The 22,748-nt window shown below is 37.1% G+C and overlaps 1 protein-coding gene across 1 annotated transcript; it reads right to left on the minus strand.

Annotated features, from left to right (window-relative positions):
- Positions 1-4,954: 4,954 nt before the first annotated feature.
- On the minus strand, positions 4,955-12,103 carry plek (pleckstrin). Its single transcript, XM_051376389.1, has 9 exons — positions 11,945-12,103; positions 8,974-9,129; positions 8,595-8,776; positions 7,658-7,749; positions 7,370-7,551; positions 7,172-7,276; positions 6,749-6,832; positions 6,576-6,645; positions 4,955-6,428 (listed from the first exon to the last, which is right to left on the minus strand). Exons 1-9 carry the CDS (start codon positions 11,984-11,986, stop codon positions 6,289-6,291), a joined length of 1,053 nt encoding a protein of 350 aa, XP_051232349.1. The 5' UTR covers positions 11,987-12,103; the 3' UTR covers positions 4,955-6,288.
- Positions 12,104-22,748: the final 10,645 nt, after the last annotated feature.

Genomic DNA, 22,748 nt, shown 5'->3' on the forward strand with positions numbered 1-22,748 from the left:
TCTTCACAGATTTGGGCCACTTTCAACTTGTTGATTTTTTTTCCAGGCATGGACCAAAAAGCCTGCATATACAGAAAACTGTACTCTTGGGTCTCGACACTCTCACTCGTCTAGTGCAACATCACTGCTCTGCCTGAATGTACTTAACCTAATGCTATGCCCCATATTTTACAAGTCTCTTGAACTCTACTGGAGGAATGAACACCTTTCTTTCAACAGGAAAGAACCTGTCTGAATCTCTGACAGGTGTTTAATTAGGTGAAGATCTGGCGGAGAAGGCCATAGGATATGATTCACATAATTTTCATACTCATAAACCATTCAGTGATCCCCCTACAGCACAGCCTCCATCATCCCTGCTAAGGAGTTAGACCTCAATGTACAACAGATAGCCTTCTGTTTCAAATTCCCATTGAAGCTTTTGTGGATTTTGAGGAAGCTCAGCTTCAAATCTTGAATCTTTGTTTGATCATAGTCAAGGTAGTGTCTCATTATGCATATCAAAGTATGTATGTATACTCTTCACAAGCATCTTACCGTATTCTGTGAAAAAACAATACAAGCATTTATTATTAGATTTACAATTTTTATCCCTAAATAAATCATGAAGTTATTTCTATAAAGAACAAAAAGTGTTTTCTCCAGTACATAAGGCGTACTGGGGACCAGACATCAGAACCTTTGAAGTTAGAACAAAGAAAGCACATACTCATTATAAATGCTGTAATAGGTGACAGGTCCAATCTTGCAGACATAGCCTGTGTCTGTTGAACAGTGGATGGAAAATAGGCTTTTAGTATGAGGATCTTTGAAGTACTCCACCTGCATACTGCGATCCAACAGCAGAGTACGGATCCAATCCAAAAACACACTTAATTTTAAAGCAGACTCCACTGGTCAAAGGTGAGGTAAACTTTGTTCCATGCTGGTAAAATAAGGGAGCTCAAAATATCACTTTGGCCAAACTCAGGGATGAGTGAGAAGGTACCTGATATTACTGACGCCATCTCCATGTGAATGCAGATCAACTTTAAAGTGCTACTCACGTCCCAAACGGGGTTCCATCCACATGTGACTTTTCCATTTTACACATTTTACTTTTCTTGCCAAACCTGACCGTGTGGATATTGTATTTTATCGAGTGAAAACTCCGGTGAGTAAATGCTATGAACGATTAGCGTAGCATGCTAGCGATGTCGCCACGGCTAATTGGGTGCTTATTTTATTGAATATGTCTCCACTGTTTATAGATATGCTTCTGTGATAGTGGTTAAAAAACAACCGGAGACAGATGAACATGTGTGCTGAGGTTGAAATTGTATTTTATTGTGTATTTCTGAAGGGGTGAAAAAAAATGACATCTGTGTTAATTGCGCTAGCACATGCTATATCGCTAATAAAGCTGGTTTGAGCTGGTTGTTGAGCTCAAACACACACAGCTGTGTGCACTTGAGTTTACAGAAGATAATTCATTTCAGTTTCTTGGGTAAAAACGTGATTGAAAGTCATTCATTTCATAATTTGTGTACATTAAGCTGTGATGAGTTAAAACTATTTAAAGATTTATTTATATATAATTGTGTGTTGGCTGTTAAAAAGTTATTGTGCAGCTGTATATGATACTTTGTCATTGAATAATTCATGTTCATTCATTGATTAAAGATACAAATAGAGTTAATACTGTACAGTTAAGATAAATAGATAAAAAGAGATTAACGAGATAAATAAGATTTTATTTAAAAGAGATGCTATTACTACTGCTCTATGCAGGTTGTTTTTTTTTGTATGAGTGGATTCTGATGGCGAGCCAGAGCCTAGAGACCGGTGGATCGCGGAGCAGGACGCAGGCCTACACGTGCGGAGGGTGTGACGCCAGCAAGAGCTTCACTGTGCATTGGAAAGAACATCTCTTCATACAGATAAGACATTAAACACAAAATCACACTACCCGGGTAGATAAACAATTACACAACATACTGAAAGTGAACAATTACAGAAAACACACTGAGGAAGGACAAACTGTGAATATTGACTTAATTCAGACTTGACTTTTTCTTTCTTTTTGGACTCTTTTGAATTTTCTTTCTTGCTTTGTTTATTATTTTGGGCCCATATTTTGAGTATGTTTGTAACTTCTGATACAGGAAAGGAATTTCAGTCATGTCTGAAATATTTTATGTTTTGCACTTAAAGGTGGCACTGTTGCCAATAAAGCTATTTTTGTTACTACTTTTTCCAAAACCGTTGTCCTGTTCCATCAATCCTCCTTGAGCGTATCTATATCTTCTGATTTGGCCTAAATTGAGAGTACATGTAGGGCTGGGGGTAAACGATTATTTATTAAACGATTAATCTGGCGATTATTTTATCGATTACTAGACTAATCTAACGACTAATTGGACGAGTAACGTGAGTTAGCTAACGTTAGACAGATAGCGTTATAAGCTACTGCAATCTTATTGCTGCCGTTAGCTAGATCTAGCAGCTGTGCACTTTGGTGGTGCTCTCTGAAATGGAGGCACCTCTTTGCCACTCGCGAAGGAGACAACAACAAGCAAGCACCAACGCTGGCCAAATTGAGGACTTTTTTTTCTTTTATTGGGGCTTTTATTGGGAATTCTGTGAGGAGGTTGCTGTTTCGTCCTCCATTCTGCAATGTTTTGGTCTTCCAGTGTGTGTGTGTGTGTGTGTGGAGCTGTGACGACATCGACGCATCGCTACAGGCCTAAGTACATGACAGTAATTTTATATTTATATGTACATTAGACAGTGTTACAATTGATACAACTTTTTACTTCTGTTGGCAAACAACTATATGAATATAATACGGTTACGACCCGGGTCGTTTTGGAGAGTAGTAACATACAATTGGGATTGGAAATGAGATGGAATGCGACAATTGACAGGTTAAAATCAGCAGTTTAATTAACTAAAGATAGTGCGCTTGCACAATGAAATATAACAAAAGAGGCTATACAGGTGCTGACAAATAACTAGTACACACAATGATGGTGACTAAATGACACTAAAGAACAAAGAGATCAGCACCCATAAGCTTACAAACTAGTGAACAAAAAACAAACTAGCATTTATTCTGAAACTTAAAAGTTCTCAAACAAAAGTGTCCAACTCTTGGTACACTATACAAACTAAACAAGTCACAAAGATTACAAAAGCACTGGCTGAATCCACTCAGAACTAAGAAATACAAACACTCTAAACTAACACAATGGTATGCAACCAACAGTGAGGTGAACTGACCACTGGTTCACAGCCGCCCTGAACTGTGGACACACAAGCAATTTAACTGCAGCTGTGGTTGATTGGAGACTCCTGATTGGTAGCTTTGGTGGAATCACAGCCACACCAATCACAGATGCCAGGGAACAGCAACCAGGAAGTAGGTGGTCTCTGCTCCAGAAGGACCAATCCTCAACAGGGAATCACACAGATGGATTTGCATACCAGCAGAATCAGTCATGAAACAACACAATTAATAACAAATACAATGACATTATTGAAGTAAACTGTAAATGCAGCCGTTCAAGGCTCAGGATAAGTCAATGCTGCACTGAGACAAATCAATATTTTAACGCCATACTGTCAATGGCATCTGTGGACATTTTTGTAAAGCTTAGTTATCCACTCCCACATTACATTTCAAATGTATTCCCCTCTGAGATATAGTGCAGGCAGAAGCATTTTCACATTAGTGTGGACAGGCTTTGAGAGAAGCTGTTTTCTGTTTCAGATTTAACTCTCCAATTTTTCAGATCTGCTCTTTCACCCTCTGTCTTTTCACACTTTGTTTCTTATACAACACATTCAGCTGCATATATTCATATAGTTTTCATTAACTTAAAATCCAAAAGTTCCTAATCAGTGCCCACATCAGGTTTGCCATTACAACGAAGAGCACTGTATTTTTCTTTGAATAAGAGAGTTAAATTGTATCAGAAATCAATCATCACTTGATTACAGTATATCAGTTGTTGAACTTGTGTCCGTGCATTAGAATATAAACTCACTCTTGCCTTCATTTGAACTGACATGATGCCTCAGTTGTGGGATATGTGGCATTCTTTTTATTTCTTTTCCAGTCTTCCCATGGTGGTGGGATCCACATTCCTGTTTACATCTATTATTTTTTCCCCTGATGTGTTTACAGTTCTTCAATGGATATAACACATTCAATTATTGTGGAAATCTATTCCTTTCTTTTATTTATCTTAAGATGCCACAAAAGGTTTTTTACACATTCATTTTATTATTATTCTGTAAGAAAGAGTAAGTATTTCTCTTTCGTATTATTATCATTATCTACTATTTATTTATTTACTTACTATATTGTGTGTGTTTGTATTGTCTTGTTTGTTCTGAGGTCTGTCATGTTTTGTGATTTGATCTGCTTTTCACCATGTTAATGTAAAGTACATTGACCTTCAACCATTGAAAGCAAACCACTTTGCTATGACTCACAGGAACAGTCTTAGATTGACATATAGTGCCCTCCTGTGTTAAAATAGTAAAATGCACACACATACAGGCAGCCACTATGGTTTGTTTTTTGAATGCCAATGGCAATAATTTTTTAAACAATTATTTGATAATTAAAATAGAAATGTCACATTGATTGACTGATCTTCATTTTGGTCTTCTTATATGAATAAAAACTCAAAAAAGAAATGTACCCAAAAACAGCCACAGAATTGTATAAATTTGATAACATTTATAAAATAACACGTTAAGGGCTAAACTGAAGAGTGGGCAGAGAGAAAATTAAATAGGTGTGTGTGTGAGCTGTGGGTGATTTCTTCTGTACGGTAAAAGGCTAACCTTGTGAAACTTTGTTATATCATGCAGATCTATATATATATATATATATATATATAAATATTGTCACCACTGATAGAGTAGATGCCAAAAACCTTAAAAAAAAAGACCCAAGTTGTAATAAAGTAGAAGTCATCTTTTAATTATATTCACCTCAGTTGTCATCATTTTAAACAGCTACAGCTTTTCGTGTGTGGTCCGATTGTAGCTCAAGGCAGTCATTTCTGTCACTGATACATTCTTTCACAGATGCAACAGGCCTGTAAGCCACAAACTGACACTAAACTGCGAAGGCGTTATATGATTCTGACTTATTTCACACTCAGGAACTGAGTGTGCTTGCATGATAGCACAAGCTATCTCAAACTTTTGAAAGACAAGTTAACAGGGAGGAAATCAGAAAACCACATTGGAAGAATAATAAGCCTCTAACTACAACCTTTTTTCATGTTACTGCTCTTCACTGTCTAACTGGCTTTTATGTTCAGTGTTTGTTTTTGACTTTTTGGAAGTTAAAAGATTTAGAATCTACATATAATTATGCATATGTATATCATCTGTATTTTTGAGGATGATCGCAGATCACAGTGTGAAATAGTTTCCATGATGTCTTATTTCTATAGAAAATGCAGTAACATTAACCTACTTACCTGGTTAGTTTGCAAATGGGTTATATAATGAAATTAGAGTGATTTTAGATGCCAGAATGAGTATAACTGTAGCACTCACAAGGCAATAAGTTGTAATATCTTGAGCACAGTAGTACTAGGGTAATAACATTGCAATTACACAGGTATTAATAGCCTGGTAATAGCTTGTGATAATGAGGTTTCATTTCTGTTATGGCATAATGGTGGGTAAAAACTAATTTAAGGTTATAATGGGGAAAAACATTAGTACAACATTTTTACTTTTAAACTTAGAATTAGTGGTATTAGTAGTTTTATTATAAATTTGAACTATATAACACCATATCTAATATTATTTTACATATAGTGAAATTACTCCATTTTTATTGATAAACCTTTAACTTGAAATAACCAGATTTTTGTGAGATTAACCTATTGATAACCTGTTATTACTGAGATTTTGTACTTTTGTTTTTATTTATATATTCTTTCCATTGTGATACATATCATATTGCTAGGTTCTTACTAATACACAATACTGTTTGATCATTTGCATACAAAAACATAATGAGACATTGATCAAATGTTATCATCCTACTGTTAAACTTGTTAAATTAAGTAGTTACACAAAAACATTAGTTTGATAGTGTATAGAGGAGTAAATTTTGCCAGTTACTCTAGTATGACAGCACTATGTTAAGATAATAATTCAGTTATACTGAGATGACACACTGTTAAATGTAATAGACATTTACAATTTGAGATTTTACAATCAAGAGATTCAGCTGTGGCTGGCATATATTGCACAGCTGCTCTACTGCTCTTGTTATTTTCCACCTTTTGACACTGCCTGTACTGCTTTGATCCACTCTTTTCTTTCCTCGGCTGTAGCAGCTTGGAGGAAGTAGTGAGTCTCATCAGAGGTGATGATCTCAAAGAGGTTGCCGTCAATGTCGTATTTTTTGGCTGAAACCAGGAAAAGAGGAGGAAAAGGAGTTAAAAGGGACGAGTTGAAGAGAAGCTACTGACAGTAAACAGCAGTTATATTTCCTGGTTGCAGTCTGTCACAGTGGGGAAGCAACATGGGGCATGTGTAACAGTGTTTTCACTCACCATCAGGCACATACTCCACAGCTGTAACTACAGATCCACGGAGATGGATTGAGCCCAGGGGGTCATCACCCTAACACAAAGAGAGAAAAGGAAGCAGAAAGTAGGAACAATAAAAATTATGTGAGAAAAAGAAACTCTGAACATTTTCTGGAAGTAATATACAATATATGTACCTTTGTAGGGTCATAATAATGCATGTAAGCGGGGTCGTCTCTCAGTATGAACTTTCTGACCTTCCAGTTTTTTCTCCTATGTCCCTGTGATTTAAAAAAACACAACAAATGTTTGATCTGATTTGATGAACACCCCTAGCAAATGTGACATTGTTCCAAGCAAATATGAAGGACACTTCCTCTTTCCTCTCAGTTTCAAATTACTTGTCTAAATTTAATGAAAAAAAGTTAACACTTTCCACCGCAGGATTACATGTTATTTTTACCCACATGTCTGTGAATGTGAGAGTTCCTTTGAAATGTGGGGCATCTCATTAAAAGATTCTTATGTGAGTTCACAGCATTTATACCTTGTAAATTAACTCTGTAAAGGCCCACAGTACAACAAAACACTGCCACACTTTTACTTGTTTTTTGATTTACCTGTTTAAGTAAACAGCCCTGTTTTATGATGTTTCCTCTGAATTCTTCCTTCAAAAGCACATCTTCATCACTAGAGTAGCCTTCACAGAAGAACCCACTGTCTGCCTGCCAAAAAGCACAGCCAACCACACACATCAAATATAGATACAAATAAATAGCATAAAACACATCCACATAAAACTGACAATCAGTACTTACAAAGTAATAAAGAGCATTTGTGTGATCTAAGAAGGCTGTTTGCTCTGCACTCTCTGCTCCTTTTGACATGTCACCCGCAGGCTGGAGAAAACCCTCATTCAGGAGCCCTGTTGCTAACATGAGGGCCTCAGGTCTATTTCTCGCTTTTCCTTTTGAAATCAGCCACTCTACCACTGTTGCACCTGTGTAAAAATAGGGAAGGAGCGGGGGGAAAGTGATACAGTTAGAAGATAAAGAAAAAAAACAACTTCTTCCACACCTGTAACATCAATAAAACCAAGACAATACCGGTGAAACAGTGGTTGAAGACACGATTGTCCTGCTCCAGTTTTAACTCTCTCACTCCATCATCTTGGTCTTTCATCAGTGTGTACAGCTCACTAAGAAAACACAATGGAGACACAGTCAACATGTATTGCCATGCTGTCATTCGATCACTAAGCACAAGCAATTGAGCATTCACTAAACCTCTATCCAAAATCATTAGTGTCTAAGCAACCATAAGTAGACAAGACAAGCTATCAAGCTTTGCATTTTCTCCACATGCGGAACTGGTGTGGTCTACTGGTAAGAGCGAACGGTGATAAAATACTTGCTTTAACGTTTCTACGTCCGTTCAGGACAGACACATACAGCATGTGTGCAGCGGTCTTGCTACTTATCATGTTATAGTTAGCGGCTAATTTCAATGCATTTGGGGAAGTTTAAACTCCAGCAGTAACAGCCAAACTTGTTAGTTGCCAACCACATTAGTTAGTCCTCATCCACGCAGCCTATTCTCTTGCAACTTTAAAACATATTGTTTGAAACAACAGTAAAACACAAATCTAACCTATGTGTTTCTTGTCTATGTATGGTTTCCTGTAATAAACTAACCCTAATCATGTGATATCATCCACTGAGCTGTCAAGTGCATATTTAACACCTATTTTCAGGTTTGTCTTTAGCCACGGAGTTTTTCACTCAGAGTTACAGCCAGCAAAATTGATAGTCAATAGAAGCCTGGTTTTGTACGCCTTTCTCTGAAATTAAAGATTCTTTGAGTGATCTTTCACCATTATCACTGTAAACTAGGCTCTATAATGCTGGTCAAGAATGGAACCCTTGACAGGTGTAACACCAGCAACTAGCTGAGTCTAGAGTCAATTCTTAGAATCAAATGAATCCATTAATAGGTCTTTTCAAGTAATTGTTTCCACCACGAGGAAGATTTTGCAGAACATACGTCAGGTTGACTGTTTCAGGCAGGCGAATGGAGCGTCTTGTGGACTTCCTGGCAAACTTTTTTCCTCCCTGTATGCAGGTAATGGCCCTCTTGATGTCCTTGACCCAAAACTCTCTCTCCTCCACATGCGAGGCTTGGAAGAAGTGATCCTGCTTCTTCTCTGTGGTAATCTTGAAAACCATCTAAATGGAACCATATCAGTCAGTCACGCTGTTATATTTTCAGTTTTTAATGACTTATTCAGCTGTCTTTAATAAGTAATCTCATCAAATTCCATGATTGTATTTTTAAACTCACTAATCCTTATACTCTGCTAAGTATCATCTTTGCATCTGTAATTGTTCAGATTTTTCAGCAGGTATACATGACATTTTCTTACCGTCCTCTTGCCAAAATCCTGGCAAGGACTGATGAGTGTGGCTCCCTTCAGGGGAATCATTCCTTTGGGAGAATGGTCTGTTTTCTTTTTATAGAATTCCACCCCATCATCTGACAGCACCACCCACACAGCTTTCCAGGAGTTTAGCACTGTACCCTGAGGATCAATAAGAAAGTTGACAACAGGCAGCCATGAGCTGTGGAAGTAGCTGCTTCCAGTATGTAGTTGTTACAGACGGCATGTTGTACATTAACTGAATAGTATGATTTATACATCAACATGTATTTGTCATTACTAAAGGTACATGTGTCTGTTAGTTTGATATCCTCCCTTCCCTTTTCCCTAGTCCAAATATAACCACCAGAAATAGTACCGTACATCACACGTCTTTCTTTTAGCAGTGACCCTCAAATCAGAGTGCAAGGTATTGAAAGTCACTCAAAAGTAATAAAGTTTTGCATAAAAAAAAGGTTTAATTGTTGTTGAGATGATGTTACATGGAAAATGCAAAAAAAATGTTTGGTTTTACAAGAATTCCCCTCTATAAATATATCTTTTGCTTTGTGTTTCATTTCACACACTGAGTTTACGGACATGAAGTCGAAGATTAACGTACAGGCTTAAATAATGAAAGCACGCAGCTACTATCTGACCAGGCAGCATTTACCAGAAGCATTAAAATGCAGAAATGAATCTATAGTTAGGAGTTCTAGTAATACGTATGGGGAAGAAGAATCACTGGCTTTGCCAACCCCACTCTGGACCAATTTGGGTACAGGTTTCATTTTACTTGGTTGGGTTTAGAACAAACCATGACAAGCTTGCAGTGTACTCTGCTTCATTCCCTCCCCGAGGGAACAGAAGCAGGTTGTTTAACTAGTGTCACTTTTTTCAGAGAGGCATGTGTTTGAGAGAGTATAACATTTAAAGTTGCATAACTTGTGTTAGAAACAAAGTCTTCCCAAAATAAATCTACTGTGAAACACATGCATGCTTCAAGCATCCCAAGAAAACTGTGTGCAGAATTGTGCCTGTGCTCATCAAATTCAACCATGCCCAGGGATACATAACATAACAGAAATATGTAACAGATAATGGAGTTGGAATATTAGCCTTTGCCTACTGAACAGCTGGAGCCCTTAATCTTGTCATTCATGTCCTGCACTGTGTGTAATGGATACTTGATCATTCATATTTTCTTTTTATACGTACCATCGTGTATAAACTCTGTTAATCCAAAACACAGTTTTGGATTACAATAAGTATGTTATTAAATTGTGCATTCATAAAAGTGATTTCCACTCTCCAAAGTATCAACACAAACCTGGACTTTTCTTACTGTGTAACGATTTAGTCTTTCTTTCAATACTTTCCAACCTCCCTAAGCTGTCTGTGGCACTCAGCCCCAAGCCAGTTTGTTCCCACGGTGAAAGTACAACTACAGAACAAATGTATGGTTTTATTTTGAAAAAAGTATGCAATGACACCAGCAAGTACACCAGTGTTGATGGAGGTATTTTGGCACAGAGGAAGCTACTGTATATAAAGGTTTGGCTATACACAGGCACTTCTTATTAGTCAGATCAATTCATGTTTGACAATAAGAAAAATATAGAGTACAACCAGTAATCAATATTGAAATGTCAGTACTTAAATCTACAGATAGGAAATAAACAATTGAAGATGATTTTTTTTTTTTTTTTTATTGTAAGAGAGATTTTACTGCTGGACATTGATATAGGTTTTTTGTTTGACCCTTTGCCTTTGACACTGCCACAGTAAGTCATAGGCGACCCATTAATCAGTTGTTTGTTTTCATATTATCTTTTCCACTATGTACATGAAGAAAAGTGTTATCTGCTAACACCTCCCAACTTTAGGCATGACCATTGCCCACAGCTGTGTCTGTTTTTAACAACCATGTTGTCATCAGATTATTCACAGAATTCACACACACTGACACAGAATTAACAAAGTTTTCACAATAAAGGACAAAATGAAAAGAAGATATTGGGTAATAAAGTTGTTTCTGATATATAACACGGAATGTAAGAAACATCAAAAGAATAATAAACGTAAGCAAAAAAACGTTTTATCAAATACACTATACATGCCTTTGATTGGTATGTTAGATGTGTTGAAAGAAAAACAGTCACACTTGGCTCGATCTAAAAAAAACGCGTGAGTGGGTTGAAGGTGTGAAACAAACAAGTCATTGTACATTCTATATTAAATTCCAGTTTATGTGTAGAAAATTGCTTATGCATGAACACACATTATTCATATGTCTGACCCCTGTTGTTCCAGAAAGCAGTTTGAATGTGTTTTCTTTGTGTTTAGCGACGTCACAGTATTTTCATGACATATCGCAAGGAGGCAGCATATGTTTAAAGTCACTGCATCCTTTCTCTCCAAGAGTGTAAAACTGTTTGTATGTAAAACGGTGGAACATTTCATGTTTAGCTCTTGGTTCTGGACAGAAGCAGGAACTTGAGTTTTTGTTGCAACGGTAGAACAGAAGTGAATAGTTGTAACTTTCATGTGAGATGCTCATCTCTTCCTCTAGGTGCTAGTAATAACCATATTCTTTAACAGAGTTGTTTGTCCAGTCTAGCCTTTTTGAGATGTTTATTTATTTATTTTTGCCACAGTTTGGGTGACTGATGCAACAGTGACGGTGTTCATCACCACCACTGTAGTAGTATCACAAACCTGTTACCAAAAAAAAGTTTTGTTTTACTATATTGCCTATCAAGAGTGTGTTGCTTTAAAGCCAAACCTCTAAGTATCACTTGGAATTCAGAATGGATCTACTTTTTCTTACAGAAGCAATCATATCATTGCCAAAGTTGTCAGTTTGGTTACGATATTTAAATAGCGTTAGACTTAGATAAAAAGTATGTTCAAACTCTGCAAATGCAGTGCAAGGAAGTGGATAGCATTTTTTGTGTTTTCTTGTAGTTATTCTTACCTTTTTCACCAAGTATCCCTCTCTGATCTGTTGTGGCTCCATTACCCTGCTCTTTGCTGCTGTGAGCTGCAACTTTTGATAGAGACTGTTAAAACATTTCACACACTCTCCACTCTCTCTCTCTCTCTCTCTCTCTCTCTCTCTCTCTCTCTCTCTCTCTCTCTCTATTTCTGTATCTGTCTGCCTCTGTGCCTCTGTCGAAACCACAACCACACACACACACAAGCAGGAAGTTGAGCTGTTGGGTGTGTTACATTGATGATTGGTCAAACAGCTTCCTCTTTATTACAGCTACTGCTCAGCTGTCTCTAAAACCACTGACAGTATCTAAACTTTATTGTGGACATTTACTGTAAAATGCATCTCTTTTAAATATGTCTATAGATTTAAACAGAGGAGGTTGAACTGGAAAAGAAACAGTAAATGTGCCTCAACTTTAACCACATTTGAATCTAAATGTAAGTATTTTTTTGCTGTGCCTATGGTTGAGCAATTTCCTTTACTGGACTATTCTTCCCACTATTACATTTAGGAAAAGTAATAAAAAATAAATAAAAAAAGTTGATTCTACTTCATCTATTTCTTTATTGTCTTTTATATGTTGCTTTGGTGCATTTTTTGTCGTAAGTAAGGCACATTCAATGGGTTCTGTGAAAGCTGCTGTATAAATAAACCAATCAATAAAGCCTATACTCTAATTCGTATGAGTACATGTGGGCTATGTTTGGGTGCAGCTGACCTGAGTCAGACTTCGGTTAATCTATTTCTGTAAAAGCAAAGGTTCCTCTTTTCCTAATTCGTCTTGTTAATGTGGCTAAAGTGTGTTGTAGTTGCAGTGAAGTTTACAAGCTAAACGACTTTGCATACAACAGGAATTTGTTAAACCTCAAAAGGTATAGGAAAAACTGCAACTGAGAGCTGCAGTCAGCAGAGCAATGGAACTATAATTCTATGCTATGCTGGATTGTTTCACCCACGCTATAGCAGACCATGTGTCACAGCATGCACTTACACAAACTGTAATAATTTCACAACATGAGAAGTCTGCACATCTGAGGTGTCAGCTCTCATCAATTTGGTCACCCGACGGTTTGCATCAGTGGAAACCATCCGAGCAGATAATGAATTGGCTGACAGAGATAAAGATCTGGGTGCTATATGTGACAGAATGAAAAGGTGTTTTAGAAGATTGTAACTGAACCTACCTAGTATGGATTTGTCTTGTACTTTTTATTTTGTTTATCTGAATAATCCTTATTCACATATGAAGCAATTTACAGGTTGTGGACACAATAGAATTAACATCTGTATTGTATAACTGGTGGTGCAATGTACATTTTCTCAGGTTTGTTTTTTTTTTTTTTCTAGTTTTCTATGAGTATTTTTACTTTTGATATTTTAAGTACATTTTGCTGATAATACATACATACTTTTAAGTAAAGTACCTGAATACTTCTTCCAACACTGACTGTAATGCTCTCCAATACAATATCTAAGCAGCAAAATGTGATACAATTGTGAAAAAAAAGGATGTTTACTTTCTGTTCCATTTGCGTCAGAGGCCTTGGTTTATTTTTGATGTGATGTTGTCAGTGTTCCTCTAGAGGGTCTCATAAACACATGTAAGCTGAATGGCATCTGAGATGTGCTGTCCTGCAGTCAAGGGCTACAATAACCCTAAAAAGAGGATTAGAAAGAAAAAAAAGGGTGATAGATAGGAACAATTGGTCAATGAAGATAAAAGGGATGATAAAAATAGGTGAATACCTCATAAGAGTTAACAAATTAAATTAAATGTATGTGTATCTCTGCTGGTGAAACTGCCATGGAGGGGTTTCAGTTGATTGGGATCATTTAGGCGACTGGAGTTATTTATAAGCCTCTTATAATAATCTTATGTGTTCAGTCAATCCTCCTAATGGAAACCAAGTTTAAGCTAACTGCCTTGTTTTAATCACAGTTTTTGATGATAAGACCATAGTAAAAGTCACCTTCTGATGATGATCTCATTCCTATAAACGACAACAGGGACGTTCTCTGTGACCGTGGCGTTTATCAAAGGGGACACTGGCCATACTGTTTGTCTGTCACACTTGAATCATGCCTTCCTCGTGCCCATGCTATGAATAAACATCAAGGGAGCTGGCGTTTATGAGTTTATTGATGAATCTTGGGCCAGTGTGTTTCATTAACTGTCAACATAAGAGTCATAGCTCTGTGGTGGTGATCCAAAAAGGGGCTCGAGGTATGGAATGTTAATTTCACTGAGAAAACAAAGACAGAAGCGAAGAGGACACTACAGAGCATTTGTAATCTCTTGTTCTAATCAAGGACAGCTTCAGAGAAAGAAAAAACATGGTTTTCTTTGTATGAGACACATGAAGTGGCAATTAAAGCACAGAGAAAGGGAATCACAATAAAAACATTTGGTTTATTTCACTGAAATCATGTCTCTGCTCTTCATTCCTCTGCTGTCTTTTCATCTAGTGCACAAAGCATGTACAAGGTACTGTACATCCTGGGAATAGAGAGAAGAAACAGAACTGTTATCACAAAGCCTTGAAAAGAAGTTGAGTAAGGTACTGTAAGCATGATGAAATTGAAGTAACAGGACATCTTTATACCAAAAGTAAACATTCGCCCTCTTTCAATCTCACAAACCCTTTTCACTCACTCCTGAAATACCCTGTGAACATCTGTTGTCAAACACTTACCAGGAGTCATTATGTATATAATGTACTTTGACTATTATAAGGAACTGTCATTTCCTATATAATGCATAAAACGCTCTGTCCAGCTTCCTGGTGAGTCAGAAGAATCTGAACCATGTGCATTGAATATCCTGTGGCGAAAACTCACCCAGACAGTTTGGTACATTTCATCCCTATATTTCTCTCTCTTTTTTCTGAAAATATAGCGCTTTGAACCTGAAAGTGAAACTTCTCTTTAGATCCTGACGGAAAACCACCAAAGTCAGAGTTTGCTCTGACTTTGAAAAACATCACACTTTACTTCAACTGAAAATTATGCAAATTTAAAGTCTTGTGTTTTTCATTGAAATAGTCTGAATATTCCTATTCCTGACTAATTGATTTGTTTCTGTTTTCTCAGTCCTTAAATGTGGTATTACCAACACACAGGGGTGGACAGTAAGAGCACTTACTTGAGTACCATACTTAAAGCTGTTATCAATATTTCTGTAACAACGAGTCACATAACTACTTGGATGTTTGGGGTTGCTCTTTGTGTCAACCCACCGAGAATTATCATCTGATTGTTTTTAGCATTTCAGTGCACTTTTTTGGTTCACTCTCATCAGTTTTGTTTTCAGCCACGGCAGCATTACACCTATGCAGCTGTGTACCATTTTTTTCCCCCAAATTAGTAAACAGAGTATTCACAGTTTACGTAATCTGGTTGAAATTCATATACATTTTTTAATTGCTTAAAGATTTAATCATCAGAAAAGTGCACGTCATGCAAGAGAGTCAATAACAACAAATGTGTAATGGTATAGTGTGTTGATTGACAGACAAGGTCAACTCATGCACTGCGTAACATGCAAGAAAACATTCCACCTTAAAAGTTGCTGATAGCTACTGGTAACCACTGAGTGGCACAGTGAATTGAATTATGTTCCAGTGAGCAAATGTTAATCAGTAAAGATGAGTAAGTAAAGCCATCCTTTCATTCATCATTTACTCTTGACAGTTTCTTTACATGTGATACATTTTCAATGTAACATTACATATAACTTGGCCAGCTTGTGCTTGCTTTGCTATGTTTTTCTAGCCTAGATTGTGTGGTCAGCTATAATTGACCAATGTATGTAAACTTGGCACCACAGGAATGGTGGTTACATAACCTTTAAAACGAGCCACAACTTATCCGTGCGTCATAGGTACACTCTGGTACTACAAATAGCACTACACCTCTGCACAACATGTAAGTGTTAACAGTGAAGAAACTTTGATAAACCAACGCTACACAGCCTGCCCAGCAACATATAGCAGGACAGAGTTTGTGATAAAAGGCAACACTGTGTTCACCAGAACACTGCATATGTCTTTAACTTCAGTATTTCCCTGTCTTCTCTTACTTTATACTTGTAGTCCACAACAGCTTTTCCCCTATGCTGCTGTGTCAAAGTTGAATTTCTCACATAGGGGATCAATAGAAGAACATATTTTATATTAAACACTTATATTATCTTATTTTATCTAGGCAAATATTGTGCTTTTTACTCTTCTACATGTATTTGACAGTTGTATGCTAATAGAGACTTTACATTAAAAAATACATGATTAGATAATAAAGACAATAACATCTGTGTGTCAGACAGAGTGTGAATAATTATGAGGAAAATAATCTGTTTTTGAGCATTGAAGCATGCAAAACTATTGTAGAAGACCCCCAAATACAAGTAGGAACATGATTATTAGCATAATATGTGCTCTCTAATGCTTCTGTACATTTACTTAATCACCATTTTAAATGCAGCACAATTTTTTTACTTGTAACTCAATATTTTCATTCTGTTATTACTGCATTACACTTATGTAAAGGAGCTGCTTTTTCCAACACTGCTAATATAAAACAGCAATATAGGATTCAGCAGTATAGAAAGTTCTATGTTGCTCCAATTTTTTCCTCCTCTCTTTCCTCATATTGAACACAGCAATAAATACTGCATGTGTTGTTCCTCCCGCTGCCCCACCCTCTGCCATAGCTCTTGTTTTGCTGCCCAGGGATTGAGACATCTTCATCCCAGTCCTCTGTACCTCACAAGCGCCATCAATAATTCTGCTAAAGAGTGCACTGAGCTGAAAATGGGAGGGGAGGTTGTGAGGGGGAGCAGGTGATGGCTTTTCTATGGTACACTCAATCTCTCCTCTACCTCCTTCTATTCCTGATGTGCTCCCACACTTCCTAACATGACCTTCTGCAATGTTGTTCATCATTTTATGCTGTATGGACAACAGGCACATGCAGCAGGCATACAGCTCTTAGGCCTGACATAAAGGAGGCACACTTTGAAGCAGCTCGAGTAGGTTCTCAAGAGGGCTTTTATTTTCATAGTTTTTATTGCTGGAGCCATTATTAATCTGAATTATTTGAAAAGTTACCTTAAGCAAAATATTGCAGACCTATTATAAAAATGCATGAAGAAATGAATCAGTAGTTGAAAAACATTTAATACAGTATATTAAAATCCTGTCAGCCTACAGATATATATATATACATGTAGCAAGACTCGCTACTACGAGGGTTCTCCCAGCACACAGACCAACCACAGGGATTACTGCACAAGACAACTTTATTATTTTGTCTGCCGCACACACAATTGACACACGACTTAGCCTGCTTCAACAGTCCAATCAGGTCTGCTCCTGTTGCGTCTCTTCTGTCATGTGTGTTGGGCCCCGAGCTCCAGCACACTACTGCCTTAAAAGAGGTGAGTGATTATTTCATGAGTATCAGCTGAGACAACCAACTCACCTGGCGCTGCTCTCAGGACATGCACAACATACTGCCTCATACATGCTTTCATAAATCACACAAATGTAAATCAACTTAGTATCAACAGAGTGTTACAACATTTCCACACATTCCACTGAACCAATCGCTTATTTGAAACCTAGATCTTATGATACTTAATGAGTCAGACATATTTTTCTTCAGAATTAAGGGTCCATTCTCTCACTGGTATATGTAATAAGGCCTCCCTGACTGGTCTATATATATATATTTATTTTTAATTTTTTCCCCAACCTGCTAAATTAGCTTGATTTGAGAAAAAAAAAACACAGATTATTTGCATATTGGACATTTGTAATTTTGACATTACCTGATAACATGGCACACAGCTGTCTGCATCTAATACACCTAAGTCACTTTGAATGTTTTGAGAAAGCATGTAACTAGTTGTATGATGAAATTATAATTAATTAGTCATGTTAAATGCATGGCTTTATGGAAATGTCAGTTGACCACTTTGATCTAGCTATTGGGTGTAACACGGCTGTACCTGTTTAGTGCTAATTAGCAAATGTACTAACATTGTGCAGTGTACTAACACACTAAACTAACATAGCAAACATGATAAATGTTATACCTGATCAACTCAGCATGAAACACAACGCTTATGCTGTGCAGCCTCACAGAACCACTAGCACGGTTGTAGAGTCTTTAAACTTATCCGAACAAGCTCATTTTCATTCTATATGAGCACAAACCTATTTTTACAGAAATTAAGTGGATCTTTTTCTTACTCCCAATGAGAATCTCAAGGGGTGTTTTGATGAGATCTTGAAATGATAATTAATATATTTAATTTTATAAATGTGCAATATACCATACTGTACCAAGGCCATTTTGTCATATATCTTCCATATGGTGGATTTTTCTCTAATTACCTCTTGATTCAATCATCAGTTAGGGTGTGAAATGTGAGATAAAGGGCAAAGACATCAAGTACACAGCCTGAATTGACAACAAAGTGAAATGAATGAGCTGCTGAAGAAAATGGCCCACTGTGGAGGGACTAATAAACCTGCAGGCTAGTTCAGAAAGAGGAGGAGGCTCTTGCATCTGCCAATTAAATGAAGAGGAAATTAATGGATAAACAGTTTCATTGGGGATCAGAGAAGAATGATGGTGCTGTGAGCCCTGTAGGGAACTACACCGCATCCCCACCATAACCACCACCACCCTTGTGTTGTTAACAGCCTCGAGGAACAAGCAAGCTTATTTATTCTCCTATTTTTTTTTTCTAATCTGTCCGTGCCATTGCCAGCAACTCCCTTCAAGAGTTTAGTTCTAAGGCAAAACTATGTTAATGTGATCTTTTTTTACAGTATATTTGCTCTTATGCAGATAAGTCTTCTTATCCGCCCCTTCACACCTGCTCTGCTGCAAGCTATTCCTGCCCATTATTTTGGTTTGAGCGATTGGGTGCATGCACACCATGTTATGGCTTTCAAAAACTTTATATGGATTCATTCATATGATTTCATTGTACCTGTAACTAGTGAAACTGCCATATAGTAGCAAAACCAAACGTAAAAGCTGAAAGATTTTGAGTGCCTTCATGTGCCTTGTCTAAACCTTTTAAAAGGTATTGATTTGAGTAACAGCCCGGAGCCACTGAGGTGATTTCTTCTCATCATCGGACCGAAGAGCTGATGAAGCCTATCCATATGTCTGTCGGTTCAATCTCAGTGCCTTGATGATTGTTTTTACTTCTCCAGCTTTTGCATAAATTCTACTTGATCTCTAGTATTTTGGCAACACCTGTGGATGATGTTGTTGCGTTACGCCCCTGTAGCTACTGAAAATAGATTCTGACATTCATGCTTGTGGCTCCAGGCTGGCCCATTGTGCCCATTAGTGTACAAGTATTACTTTTTTTTTTCTTTCTTTAAGCTAGGATGAATGATTGTTGCTGTGCATTAATTTACCTCAGGCCATGATCTCCCTTTCTTTGAGACATAAAAACAGATCACACTCAGTCAGTAAAATATGACTTTGACAAAATAGTGTTTTTCCCTTTCAACAGTGATGGGATGTAACTAAGTATTGTTCTTTTACTTTTACAGAACATTCAGTTGGAAGGTGTCAGTTTTCATTCGGAAGGGTCAGTTTAGTAATTGTGAAGACATGTCTCGCTATTTTCAGAATTTTTACAAACGCAGGAAATAATCACCAGGTTAATCCATAATGAAATAATCAGTCACTGCAGTCATACAAAATAGTTAAAAAATAGCTCCACTTCGACCAACATTTAAATCAGTACAGTAAAATCCAGCTTTTTCATTAATTCTTGAGTAACAATAACCTAACAATATAATAATAATTTTTCTGCATTGCGTACTTTTAAATTTAATACTTTAAATACATTTTCCTGATTATAATTACTTACATTCTGATGCAGGACTTTTAGTCATAAACGTATTTTTACGGTGGGTTATTAGTTGATTTACTTAAGTAAATCATTTATACATTTCTAATAATAATGCCACCCCAAAAATACTACTTGGACCATTCTGCAATTTGTATCGCAATGCTTTATAATATCTCTATTGTTTTTGATGATCTATAGTTTGAATTAAAAGTGGGTTAATGTGGCAGCGTGAGAGCACTGGCATGGAAATAATATGTTTTGATGGGAAGGGCTGGCTCGCTTCTGCTCTGGGGGACAGAGGGTAGAAGGGAGTGAGAAGATGCCAAACAACAGACTGAGGCAGGATATAAATCAAATCTCTCTGGAGACAACAGGGCTCACAGCACACACACATACACACAGTGTTTTCTGGGGTCTGCCAGAGCTTTGGTGCCTCAGCCACCAGGTTAGTGACTTCAAAACTCTGTGGGAACAAAAGCATGAAAAGTGATTACAAAAGTAGATTAGTAATTAGGGTGGAAAGCATTAGATAGTTTATTTGAAAGCAATGTGTTGGAATAATAAGATATTATCCAGTGGTGGAAGAAGTGGTGGAAGAAGTAATCAGTGTTATATTATATCATTGGATCATTGATGAATTGATGTGTAAGCAGTACTTATTTGGTTTAGTAGTAGTAATAGTTTAATATTGTAATAACACATCTTATTTCATAAGATGATCATAAAATGTTAAATCTTAATATGAAAAGTGATGTAACGTAACTATATCTGTGTATATTGTGTATCACTTCCCTCTGAAATATAATGAAGTAGAAGTATAAAGACACATAAAATGGACATACTTAACTAAAATATAGTACCTCAAATTTGCACTTAAGTACAGTAAATGTACTTAGTTACTTTCTACCACCGGTTAGTTAGGTTTGCCTTAGTAAATTTTGTACGGTCTAGACCGACTCTTAAAACGTTTTCTTTTTCTTCTGGTATGATTTGGCACTATAATAATAAAATTGAATGGAATATGGTCGTGCAGTAGTGTGCATTATGTTTTATCATAACTGAAAAACAGAACTAAAAGAATCAAACAAAAGGCCGTGGTTGAAAATTGCAAATACATATGAAGGTTAAAGTCTCACCTGCTGCAGTTGTGTATGATTAGTTTCAGGAGCCAAGAGGCAAAGTAGGAAAATTAAATTAGGACATATTCTCCACCTGAATGTCTCCATAACAGGCCTGCATAATTTTGGGGTAAGGTTTTGTCTTTGTTAGCTTTGTCTTTAACTTTATTTTAGCTAACATCATCTTACAACATCTTTTTAATATTCGTGACAAATTGGGGTCTTGTCCTGGACAGATGCTGCCACAAAACTACTACTGAAACTACTCCCGCACCCCCAAACGAGACTCCAGCTTCACGGCTAGACTTAATGGTGCAAACATTTCAAGTTTATCACCAGAAGGCTGTCCTCAAACTGCACACAAAGGGTTAATACCACTGGGACAAATTCCATAATATTTGAATTTTCTTGACATTTCTCATCAAGACATCACTGGAAAATAGTGTACTAGATCAAGGTTGAATATACTCAAACAGCACAGACAAAGATTAGTGTATGACTGACATTTGCTAAATATTTATACCTTCCAGTGGCTTTTTGATTCAGCTCATATATTTGTGATTGATGTGTATATATTACATGGTTACAGGTGGTTTCATTTCCTAACTATAAAAGTAGACACGGGCCACCTGAATGTCATAAGACAGTTGTCCAGTGCACGCATGATTGTTCGATTCTGAAGGCTTCAAAGGATCCACCTGTATGCAGGGAAACTCCTTTCTTACCAATTTAAAAAGTGAAGCTGTATAGCAGTCACTTAGTGCTAATAAACACAGTCTTGTCCCATGGTGGCCTACAGGCAAAAGTTAAAAAGATTTAATAAAACGTATCAATCTTCTTCAGTCTGTCTTAGAAAAAAAGAATCTGGTTGATTAATCAACACTTTCCAGATGGTTAGTGCAGCAACATTTGAAAGATGGCATCCAAAATCCTTGCTGGAGCCCACACATACTGAGCGCTGAGGTTGACATTTTGCCTTGAGCAGCGATTCAAGTGGAGGTATTGTGGTTCTATATAAAACAAGTATTGATTGGCTTGGACTTCTTTAACCATAAGTTATAAAGATGGGTGTTTTCACCCAGGCCTATAGCAGTTTTTCCTTCCTTTCAGAGTGCATTTTAAATTAAGACCGTGTAAACTGGACAAATCGGGGTAGTCATCATGCCATGAGTTTAGAATTGAAAAAATAAAAACTTTAAGGACCTCAGGTCACGGACTTACACCCACTACCAATAAGCTGTTTATAGAAGTTTACAAAAGCACACATTCTAGGCTTAAATGAAAAATAAATAAATAAATACAAAGCTGACAAGGAACCAGAACATCACAGATTATAGAAGCAGAAGTGCCAGCACATAAAGAAAACCATCCTTGCCAGCCTGTACCCTCACCAGTTTGCATTCAGAACCAACAAATCTACAGAGGATGCCATCTCCACTGCCTGCCACTCAGTCTTCACACACTCTGGGAAAAAACAACACCTACGTCAGAATGCTGTTTATTGATTTCAGCTCAGCATTAAACACTATTTCCCCCGTGAAACTGGTCACTCAGGGCCTGAGTACAACACTCTGCAACTTGATATTGGACTTCCTCACAAACAGACCCCAGCAAGTTCGGATTGGTGGTCAAACCTCCTCCACCAGATCCCTCAGGGCTGTGTGCAGCGCCCTCCCGCACACCCATGACTGCATCCCCGACACAGACACAACTCTGTTATAAAGTTTGCGGATGACACCACCATCATCTGGTGGATTTTTAACAATGATGAGACTTCATATCA

This window comes from Dicentrarchus labrax, unplaced genomic scaffold, assembly GCF_905237075.1.
Source record: "Dicentrarchus labrax unplaced genomic scaffold, dlabrax2021, whole genome shotgun sequence".
In the NCBI taxonomy this organism is placed as follows: Eukaryota; Metazoa; Chordata; class Actinopteri; family Moronidae; genus Dicentrarchus; species Dicentrarchus labrax.